Source organism: Stenella coeruleoalba, assembly GCF_951394435.1.
Source record: "Stenella coeruleoalba genome assembly, chromosome: 2".
NCBI classification, from domain to species: Eukaryota; Metazoa; Chordata; class Mammalia; order Artiodactyla; family Delphinidae; genus Stenella; species Stenella coeruleoalba.
Genome location: NC_137147.1, coordinates 13,293,500 through 13,304,968, shown reverse-complemented (window position 1 = coordinate 13,304,968; position 11,469 = coordinate 13,293,500). Strand labels below are relative to the sequence as shown.

Genomic DNA, 11,469 nt, shown 5'->3' with positions numbered 1-11,469 from the left:
CTCCCATGCAACGCCAGCTCCAGTGCAGGGAAAGGACACAAATGCCCCTCCGTCTCCAAAGGGGATGCTCTGACTATGGAAAGGCCTGGGGAGTGCCCTGTCCCCATGACACTGACTGGATGAGGCTTGGCAGGGAGGTCCTTGGGAATCTGAAGAGACCATGGCCGTTAGAACTCACCTTTGCCCAAGGACAATTCTGAAGGGCTTTGTAGAACACACCTTTGCTTCTTTCTTTATTTCCTAAGGAAACCTGAGGCAAGGGGAAAAAAATACAAAAATGACAAAAGAGAATCCAAGGCCATGCCGGTACTGATCCACCCGGGGCACTGCCACAGTGGCTGATGGGTGGTATGGGTCCATGTACCACGGGATGCCCTCAGGGGCCACTGCTGTGTCTCAGTGGGCCTGGAGTTGACCTTTAACACTTCTGACTTGTTTTCATCTCCTCCATCACTGGGCCATCACACCTGGCCTTACTAAGAGTGCCTAGAACGAGGCCTGTGCACGAGGTGAGGGTGATAACTTTACACAGAGAAAATACTTGCTTTAATACTTGCCATTTTTTGAGAACTATCTTAGAGAAATGAGGTGACCAGGATTACTGAATCAGTAACCTTATCAAAAGCAAATTTCGGGTCAAAAATTTCAGTCTGAGAGCATGCAGATATTCAGCACGTTTTTCATCTAAGCACATTTTTATACTGATATAAAATCCTTATATCTTGTATCAACTCACAGACAGGCGCTTTTTCCACACCTGCTGTGGAAGCCGGAGCAGCGTGTGTCCTCCCCTCCATATCCCCGGGCCTCTCCCAAGTCCCAGGGAGGGATCTGTCCCTCCTCCAGGGAGTCACAACCCACCGGGCAGCTCCCCAGGCGGGCGTCCGCAGCTGTGAATGGGCACAAGCCGAGCTCACGGAGCTGAAGTCTGTTCCTGGGCTTCCTGCCCACCCACCTCTGCCAGACTTCCCCTTCCCACAGCAGAGCTTTCTAGTGGACGCTGGCTCTGCCCACCAGGCAGCCAGGGCATGATGTCCAGACAAGACCGGTGAGGGCTGTTGACCGACCTCTCAGAAACGCAGGGGATGGCATCAAGAGACCCCTATCCACAGCTCAGGACCTCTATCTACCAAGGACAGCCTCGCCTCCTTTTCAGATCTTTCAGGTTAACTCCCACAGTCAGGAAGACTGGAACTCCGGGCTGTAACCAGCATCTGTGATAACCTTCAGGCCGGCAAGGCGCAGGCCTTCCTCACTCCCTCCCAGTGCCACCCACAGAGTCAGCCGCGTGGCCCGGGGGACTCCTGCCTCCCTCCCTGGTATGAGCCTCGGCCACTCTGAGGCTGGACCTCTGAACTTATACCCAAGAAGCCAGTGTGAGCTGTCCTTTTTTCACACACCAAAATACTTCAATGTCCTCTGCTAAAATAGTAACTACACTTAAGGCTTTGTTCTTGAAAGAAGAAAAACTGTACTCCTGTACTTTCTCAACCACTGTATTTGTGAGACTCACAGTTAACCCTGGAATCCAGCAAATCCAGGTACGTAAGTTGGCTAGCCTCAAATGAGAACTGCCCTCTGCTATCTCCTTCATCGGTCAGCCACTGGAAAACGCCTTTGCTGCATCAGGTATGAAAGGGTTAAACGCCAGGTGAAAGCGTGGTAGTGACGTTTCTCCTCCAGGGAGCCAGAGCCACACCCTTCCACAGTGGCCCCACGGCATCCTGCCCTCTCCTGGCACTCAGAGCCTACACCTTACATTTTGGCCCTAATTTGATTTTTTCACTGAGTTTATCAAAGTGTTAGGAGCTCACCCAGATGCCTCAGAAACTGCTAGGAGTTTCACTGCTCTAATTAATTCTTGGTCTGATGCTGATCTTTCCAAAAAGACAGACATTCCTTAATGGTCCCAGGCTGTTTTTCTAAGTCAACAAGAATTTTTCTGTCTACAGTCTACCCAGACTTGGCTCATGGCAGATCCTCAGTGAAAGTACTACAAGTTTGCACTTCACCCTATTTGTCTCTACCTAAAAAAGACCGGAGAAGTTAAATTGGCAAGTGTGCAAGCTCTCCCTCTTTTTAAATTTAGAGTCTTTCACTGGCTTAGACTCCCAGAGCGTTAGCGCTGGAACCATTAGGGAGCATCTGGCGCGCTCCTTCAGTGAGGGCCTGACCACGGGGGTGGAGCTCAGTGGGAACCCAGCCCTCCTGCTGCACCCCAGTGGCCTCCTCTGGTAACAGGCAGGGCCCGCGTCCAGGCCGCGCGTGCCCACGGACACCACGCTGGCGTCTGGACTTCTGAAGGTTTCCATTTCACACAAGGGAGTCAAGACGTAAAATCTGAGCTTTTGAGTCTGAAGAATAAACATTAAAAACACAGAAACTTTGGTGGTAATTCATCTTGATGCCGACTTCTGCCCACAAAATTGTGCCCGTTTGTCCTGGGTGTGCTGTCCTGAGATCTGTCCTTCCCTGCTACTCAGGCCTTTCAGAGGTCAGGGGAGGTGCTCCCCGATGAATTCTGGACTCTAAGAGGATGGGGGAGGCCCAAACTTCTCCTAACCCCTAACTTACACTCTATGTATCTCTTTACACCCGACTCTGTCAAATGTCAATGGGAAATGTTCAAATACTTTGATCAACTTCTGAGAAATTATCCTATGGAAACAATCAGAGAGATACATATTTATCTTCTTTTCCAGGAAGGTCACTCCTGACTTCTGAAAGGTACAATATTCAATGGAGGTCACTGTGATATGATTCAATAGCCTTGAGCTAAACAACACTCAAGTGGCCTAGAAGATTGTTTCTAAAAAAGCATGCACCTTAGCAGTAGATGTATTACAGTAAAGGAGGCCCAGCCCAGTGCCAAGCCTTTAAGCAAAGGCAAAGACAATTCAAGACTCCAGGAATGAAGCCCAGGAACCACCTTTCAGCCTGCACAACACATTAACAAAACTAAATGGCATCTCGCCATATTCAATTACTGTGGTACTTTTAAGTAAAAACGAAGTTGCTTTGGAAAGGTCTATTTTAAAAACCACATTCCAGATTGAATCTTATCTTTTAGTAACAAAACAGAATCAGGACCTGGAAGTTCTTAGAGGCAGAACAGCAACAAATTTAGGTCTCTTTCAAATGAAAGCTCTTAGACTATTTCCAAGTTGTTGACTCAACAGCATCAACTAGGAGAAAGCCACGTGACATTCTGCTGCACCGAACAGCCCAGGCATCACTCCTCGCTATCATTCTACCAAAGGCCCCAGTAGAAAAGGCAACTTGTGACCCCTCCCACGTCCTGAGGGACCTGACGTCATCCCACCAGGATGCCCACAGGATGAGCCAAGGCTGAGAGGGGTGCGGGCTGCTGGACACCCGCACCGCTCACTTACGAAGGAGGAGGCAGAGCTCTGCATAAACACAAAAACTCCGCATCTTTTCTTACCAAAAAATTCAAATACATCCTCCACAGTAAGGGGCACTGGCTGCCGTAGTCACTCCGCATCGCATTTTCAAACAGGGCTCTGATCCGATGTGTCAGGCCGGTCTCGGGAATGGTGGCGTAGACCTCTCTACCATCTACCCTGCAAGACAAAAGCTCATGTAACTCCAAGACAACTTCCCACACCTACGTTGCAGTGGGAAGAGATACGTCAGTGACAGCTGACGTCAGCGACAACTGGATCTGAGCACGTCGGAGGCAGTGCTGCGGCCAGGTCTGGGGACATGGGGGTGCAGGATATAGTATGATGTGGCTCCTCCAGGGCCAGAGGAAGCCAGCGTCGAGGGTGCTGTGGTGTCTCCGCCACACTGGGTCTGCCTAGAAGGCACACAAACTCCCTGCTTCTCTGTTTTCTAAGGAAAACCTACCCTTTCATCAGCAGAGTGCAAATTCTACCCTATGGGAAAGAAAGACCTTTCAGTTGAAAGTAGAGTGAATAAAATCCTGACGGAAGAAGTAAAAAACAAGTAAACTGAAATACTATTCTGGACCTCCCATCAGGGGTTAATAATCTGCCTGCCCACGCAGGGGACACGGGTTCGATCCCTGGTCCGGGAAGATCCCACGTGCCGTGGAGCCACTAAGCCCTTGCACCGCAGCTACTGAGCCTGCGCTCTAGAGCCCACGAGCCACAACTACTGAAGCCCACGCACCTAGAACCTGTGCTCCGCAACAAGAGAAGCCACCACAGTGAGAAGCCGCACACCGCAATGAAACTAGAGAAAGCCCGCGTGCAGCAACGAAGACCCAACGGAGAAAGAAGGAAGGGAGGGAGGGAGGGAGGGAGGGACGGAGGGAGGGAGGGATGGAGGGAGGGAGGAAGGGAAAGAAAGAAAGGAAGGAAATAAAAGTTAAAAATTATTTATTAAAAAAAAAGAGAAAGAAATACTATTCAGAGGCAATTCTGAACACTCGATTTCTAAGGTCAGAGTGAAGTAACAACAAAGCTTCTGGAAGGAACAATGATGCCTAAGCCAATATGTTCCCAAGCCTGTCGTTTAACCTTCAGATATAAAATACTGTATCCAAAAAAAAAACAAAACATTTAAAACATGACACTGTTATCATCAGTAATAATAACAGAGGCTAGTAATTAGTCTGCACTCTCTTTGTGCTCGGTACTCACCCTTCCCAGCAACCCTCTGAGGTAGGTCTTTATTCCCATTTTACAGAAGGGGGAACCTACTGGAGACATGAACTGACTTGTCCAAGATCACACAGCTGCTAAGTGGAAGAGCTGGGATTTGACTCCAGATTCCAACTCCAGAGCCTGTGTTCTTACCCCCATGCTTTTACTACACCTTCTCAGACACCTGAAGACCTGGCAGTCACCACTCATGCACCGTAAGCAATGCTCAGGGATCCCAAAAAGCACGGCCTAAGGAGACAGCCACAGGAGCCTCTGACGAAAGGTGTTGCTACTTGCAAGTCTCTCACTCCTTTTTCACCATGTTTTTCTACAACATGGAGAAACCCCCCCAGCAGGCGTTCCAGGCCCAGGCCGCATTCACTTCTGTATTCTGGAGGCCGAGTGGGTGGTGGGAACATGGCAAGCATTGCATAAAGGTTTCTGGACACACAGACAAGATGCTCTGTAATTACCTCTGCACAGTTTCCACTAGTCTTTTCCTCATTTTCTCAGCTTCAATTGCGAACAACCACGGCTCCAAGGGTTTGGCAGACCTGGTGATCGCATCGAAGAATCTTCTGGTCTTACTGGCACTGTGGGACTTATTCTGAATCTGTACATACGACCTCCAAAGAACCTGGTTGTCCGGATACAACTTTAAAGCCTCCGAGAGAGCCTCTCGCAGAGGAGCCAGAGGGTAGACGGCGACTTTCATGTGGAATCTTAGCAGGCTCGTGTGCATCAGGGTGACGGCCTCAAGGACACTGCTCAGGCTCGGGGGGCTGGCACTGCCCCCCAGACCAGGGCCCTCTGCGGAAACAGAGACCTTGTGTTTCGCAAATACCTGCTCATATATCCGCACAGCAGCGTCGATCCCTATGGTCAAATACTGGAAGAGCATAAAGCATTTAACCAGGCTAATCAGGCGGCTAAAGGAATCGGCGGGAGCTGGATCAGAGACACAGCTCTCCCCCAAATAGTCCTGCAGCGCGTGTTCATAAGCCTTCCGAGCTTTCAAAATGTGAACGGCCAAGACTTGCCCGGTGTAGGGCCCGTAGGCCCCATTCTCGGTCAGTCTGGTCAATACGTGAATGGCTCGGGCTGGGGCAGCCCCTCTCACGTCCGGCAACAGCTCCACCTCCAGCTCGGCGTAGAGGAGACCGAGCTCACACAGCTCATGGTCCTTCAGTTCTCTGCTCCCTGCCATGCCGAGCGCTGTATCGAAAACTCTTCTGGCATCCTCTGTGTTGCCGAGCAACCACTCCAGATGCGCATACTGCTTCCAGAGGCAAAAATTGTTGCGGTTGTCTGGCTCCTTGAGGAGATTCTTGGCTAGTTTTTTGCAGTTCTTTCCTTGTGATTTTAATCTCTTCTTGTTTTTAGTGCGCAGACACCAAACGACCTAAAGGTAAAAAGAAAAGAATGACTCCAAGTGCTCTGTGATACTAAAGACATCCCTTCGTACTGTCAGCTGCAGGAAGCCACACAAGGCTCTTCGCTGCCTTCCTTTATCACGTGTCTGCTAAACACTTAGGCTCTCCGAGAAACAAATCAGGATTCCACCAGGGCCACAGGAGCCCCAAAATGAACACATCTAGGTTTCCATCTGAAATCCCTACAAAGAAGGCTTATATACTCCACATGCTCTTCTCCAAAGATAGATGACCACCAAATTTTACCAGGCACTATTTTAATAATACAGCCTGGTGTGTGCAGCCTGCAATTAAAGCATCAGAACTTTGGGTTTTATAATTCAATACTAACCGGTGGCCAGCAGAGGGCAGAGGAGTCAACCCTAGATGAACTTCTAGCAGATAATGAAGAGCAGCATAAGTAAGTAGCTTATTTTCTCTATTTTAATAAGCCCCTAAATCCTCTAACCTGGCTTAAGCTTAAGCTTGGTCCTTAACACTAACTGCTCACATAATCACAGACATCCGGTAATAAAGAGTCAACACAACAAATAGCGCGCTGGACTCACTCCCACCTTCCTCCTCTTCCCCGTGGCCCCTCAGAAGGGGCAGCCGCACACCCGGTGCCTTTGGGTCCCCGAAGGAGGAGGTGCTGTGGCCCAGAGCCCTGAAGAACACCAAGAGCCTGGCCATCCCACTGACAAACAGCGACGGGAAATGAGGTCCTCACACAGGGGAGGAGGAGGCCGGAGTTACCTTTGCAATCTCGTACCGTAACCAGGAGAAGCAGAGCTGAGACCTCTCCTTGCCTGAAAACAAAGGCATCACGAGGTGGAAGATGTTGCGGATGAACTCCTCGCCCTCTCGACTGTGACCCCTGGTCCAGTGCCGGCAACCCAGCTGGTCTGTGCGTCCGATACAGCTGACGCCAGAAAATGAAAGGTTGAGAAAAGTCAAGGGCTTTTCATCAGAAAGTCCATTGTCAAAGATGCTGTTCTCATCCATGGCCAGATAGAGGCAGGAGGCCGGAGGGCTGAAGCCGGAAGGCACACCCAAGAACTGCAGAAAGGCTGCAATCAGCCGAAACTGAAGATCCGGGCTGGAAAGCTGGATCAGAGACTGTCCAATATCATCAAACAACACCTGCAACAAAGACAAAATCATGTGACCGAATGCAACAAACAAAAAAGCCTTCACATTTTTTTCCACAATTCTTTTTAGAGGAATATACTTATGAGTCAACATTATTCAAATTAAATTTTAAACAGACAGGAGCTAGGCTGTCTGCAAGGCGCAAAAAAGCTAGAGGCCTCCCAAGGCAAGCTGAGGGCGGGAGGGTGAGTGCCAGGGGTCCTGCAGCGCCGGCAGCATCTCACACTTCCTGGGAATCCTCCACAGGAGGGGACACCAAAGTGGAAACTTTCAAAGTCTCCTAACGGATTCACAGGAAATCTAAAATCACATTCACTTCTTTTTCTTTACATGCATTTCTGAGAACACACAAAATTGCTTTTCTAGTTACTCTGATAAGTTACAATTGTGAAAAATTTTTATTTTAAGATAGAAGAACTTTACTACTTTGTGGTTTCTTTGTATAAAATTGCTTCAGGAAATGAAAAATACGCTCAAAAATACACAAACAGCAGCACAGTAAAAAGGAAACTGCAGGAGCAACGGACCATGCTGAAAGCAATTGTAAGAGCCTAATACGGACTGTAACTGTTTGTAGCTGACTTCACGTAATAACTTTAAAATTAAGGCCACGGGGACTACACTGTGTCTCAGGTCCTGCTTATCTGACTGGTCTCTGTGGCCCTCAGCAAAGAGGAAATCAAAACACGAGCACAATAAAAGTGGACTACCTGGGACTCAGCTCATCAAAACCATCAACTAATCAGAAAGCTTTTTCTCCTCCAGGCTTTGACTAGAGAAAAAAATCTCTATTTCTAGAGAAATTGTTCGCGGCAGTAGGTTCCTCCAAAAATGAGGTTCCAGGAAACCGCCAAAGTGCTGAGCCTTGAGAACTAACTTCTGAAGGGTGACCATGAACTCTGTAAAGCCATCAAACACCAAAGACCGAGCCCACCCACCCTGCCTGAAAACTTCAGCTCGGCGGGCAGGGACCTCACAGGCAGGCTCGCCTCAGAAGGTCGAAGGTCACCGCATGAGCAGCCATTCCCCTGGGCGCTGGCCCTTCCCTCCTGCCCAGAGGCCACCTCCGTCCTTCCTCCCAATTCTGTTTTCTCATTCTGGCCACTCCTCGAACATCCCCAGCCCTCTGGTTCCTTCACTCCTGCTGATCCCTCTGCCTGGAGGCGAAGCTCTGGCATCACTCTCCACATCCAGGACTACTAACTGAGCGCTCACCACTGGGCAAGCCTCGTCCAGGCACTGGTGATGCAGCAGTGACAGAAATGGGAAAAGTCTCCACTCTCACGGCACGTGATTTGTAGGGAGCGAGCAGGTCAAAGCTCAGGAGCCTTGCTGCTGTAAAACCTCTCAGACTGTACTTGTGACCTGTCGCGTGCCAAGCAGCACACAGTAGACGCTTGAAGAGCACGGGTTTGAACTGGGCGGGTCCATTTACACATGCATTTTTTAACTAAACATGTCCCACAGGACCCCATGACCCGTGGCTGGTTGAATCCGCAGCTGTGGAACCACGGATGCAGAGAGCTGACTGCAAAGTTATACTCGGATTTTCAGTTGCTCGGTGCCCCTAACCCCCTCGTTGTTTAAGGGTCGACTGTAGTAGGTATCTTGTCAAAGTGGCTCAATTCCAGGTATCAAAATAGAATCTCTTCCTTTCGTTTAATGTAAAACTTCCAAAGCTGCTGGCCACTGGGCACAGAGTAGCAGGCGCCAAACCACGCAACAGCCGTGAGGGACGTAACCTGAGTGCCTGGCAGCACAGGTGCCCAACAGATGCTACTTCCTCCCCAGCAAGATGAGCTGGACACCCACCGTCCCAACACGGCCTCTACATTCCTGTCCCTCTTGTCTTCCGGAGTCACACCCACCCACCTATCTTTAAGGATCCAAGAGTAGGGTGGGGAAAGTGGACACAGTTGAAGAACTAGGACAGTGACTCCATGCTTTTAAACCCTGAGCCCCCAGGCTTCCGTGTGAAAAACTAACTGAATAACCTGGAAGACAATCTCCAGAAGGGGGACCACCAGAGCCGACCCTCCTCCTTGGGGACAAGAACTATCAGGTCGAGTGCCTCGATGCTCCCCCATCACTAGCAGCCAGTGAAAGTCTCCCCGGTTTCCGGGAAAGAGGGGAGTTTCCGTAGGCAGGAGCAGGCTAGAACCTCCCAAGCCAGGCAGGTGCCCAGAGAGCCCAGCATACTCCTTCCGGGGAGCCAAACCCCAAGGGGAACGGGGGCAGAGCAAAGACCCCGCGGGAGGCAGCGCTCACCTGCCTCTCCGGGTCCTCACAGTCTTCCTCCGCCTGCTTCTTGGTCTTCTCAGGGCGCCACGGCCGCCAGTGTCTGTGGTCTCGGGACCGCTCAGCAGCAAGCCAGATCTGCCACCTGGGCAGAGTCTTATCTTTAATTTCCTGGTCGTCGTCTTCTGGTTCATCATCGTCATCATCTAGGCAAGAATCAAACTTCTAGACACCTAACCAGCAAACAAAGCCACCATCAACACTTAAATCTACCTGCTGGTTCCAGCTACAGAGGTGGGCACCTGGAAGGCCAAGGTAAGACCCAGGCCCAGCCTTCTGCGACACTCAGTGGCATTTACAGACTCTCCCATAATCACTCAGGTTCCCAGAAAAAAACGGCAGGTTAGTCGGTGAAATCAGATGATTGTTAATGCTATCACAGCAATTAAAATGGGAATGACACATATTTAGGACAGCACTGCCCAGTGGAACTTTCTGTGATGCCGAAAGTGTTCCAATTCTGCGCTGAGTAATATGATAGCTACCAGCTACAAGTGACTTACTGGGCACTTGAAATGCAGCTGGTAGAATAACTGAATTTTAAATTTTATTTCATTTTAACTAATTTTAATTAAAATAACCACGTGTCACTAGTGGCTACTGTACTGTACAACACACTTCTAGAATGCTAAATGACATTTAATGAGAGCATTGCTTTAGATTTTCTTAAGCCATCAGAATTTTTAGCCAGTGGCCCTATGATTATGACACATGTTTACTTTTTTTTTTAAAAAAAAGCAAGCCAAGATATCCTATACTTTATTTCACTTTGTTTCCTAACTCTGAACATGCAGAATAGGAAAGGAAAAAAGTCTGAGTCTTCTGTAAAGTTCAATATTTAAAAATAAACAAACAGAGTATGTACAATGGTGCAGCCACCCAGAAAACAGTTGGGCGGTTTCTTATAAAACTAAACTGCACTTAACGTAAGACCCAGAAACTGTATTCCTCGTGCTGATCCCAGAAAAATGAAAACCTATGTTCACACAAAAACCTATACATTAATGCCCACAGCAGTTTTATTCATAATAGCCAAAAACTGGCAACAATCCAACCGTCCTACAGAGGGTGAACAGAGAAGCAAACTGTGGCACATCTATGCCATGGGCACCGCTAAGCAATAAATATGAAGAAACTGCTGACACACGCAACAGTATGGACGGATCTCAGGGGAATTCTGCTAAGTGAGTAAAAGGCAATCTTAAAAAGTTACACAGAAAACAACTGTTAGTGAGGATGTGAAGAAACTGGAACCCTCGTGCACTGGTGGTGGGGATGTAAAATGGTGCAGCTGATGTGGAAGACAGTATGATGGATCCTCAAAAATCAAACCCAGAACTACCATATGATCTGTCAATTCCACTTCTGGGTATACACCCCGAAGAGCTGAAAGCAGGGACTCAAACAGGTATTTGTGTATCCACGTTCATAGCAGTATTATTCACAGCTGCCAAAAGGTGAAGCAATCCAAGTGTCCATCCATAGATGGAGAGAGAAATAAAATGTGGTGTATACATACAACGGAAAATTATTCAGCCTTAAAAAGCAAAGACATATTGACACATGCTTCATACTGTATGAACCCTGAAGACATTACACTAAGTGAAATAAGCAATCACAAAACAACAAATATTGAATGATTCCACTTATATGACGTTCTTAAAGTAGTCAGATTCATAGAGACAGAAAGTAGAGTGGTGGCTGTCAGGGGCTAGGGAGAGAGGAGAGGAATAGAGAGTTAATACTTAATGGGTATAGAGTTGCAGCTGGAGAAAATGAAAAAGTTGAGGAGATGGATAGAGGTGATGATGGTCGCACAAGTGTCTGAATGTAATTAATGTCACTGAACTGTACACTTAAAAATAGTTAAGATGGTAAATTTTGTGTGTGTTTTACAATAAAAAATGTTGGAAAGAGTTACATGCCATGTGATCCCATTTATATAAACAGAGGTGAAATAACACAGTAATATAATA

The 11,469-nt window shown here is 48.3% G+C and overlaps 1 protein-coding gene across 1 annotated transcript in view; it reads right to left on the bottom strand.

Moving 5' to 3' along the window:
* Positions 1–11,469, bottom strand: part of NRDE2 (NRDE-2, necessary for RNA interference, domain containing) — a 47,316-nt gene that overhangs the window by 2,183 nt on the left and 33,664 nt on the right. Inside the window, exons 9-13 of the mRNA XM_079915035.1 lie at positions 9,464–9,639; positions 6,800–7,186; positions 5,105–6,033; positions 3,446–3,584; positions 179–250 (exon numbers count right to left, since the gene is read on the bottom strand). Coding sequence (XP_079771161.1) covers positions 179–250; positions 3,446–3,584; positions 5,105–6,033; positions 6,800–7,186; positions 9,464–9,639 — 1,703 coding nt within the window. The remainder of the gene's footprint in view (positions 1–178; positions 251–3,445; positions 3,585–5,104; positions 6,034–6,799; positions 7,187–9,463; positions 9,640–11,469) is intronic.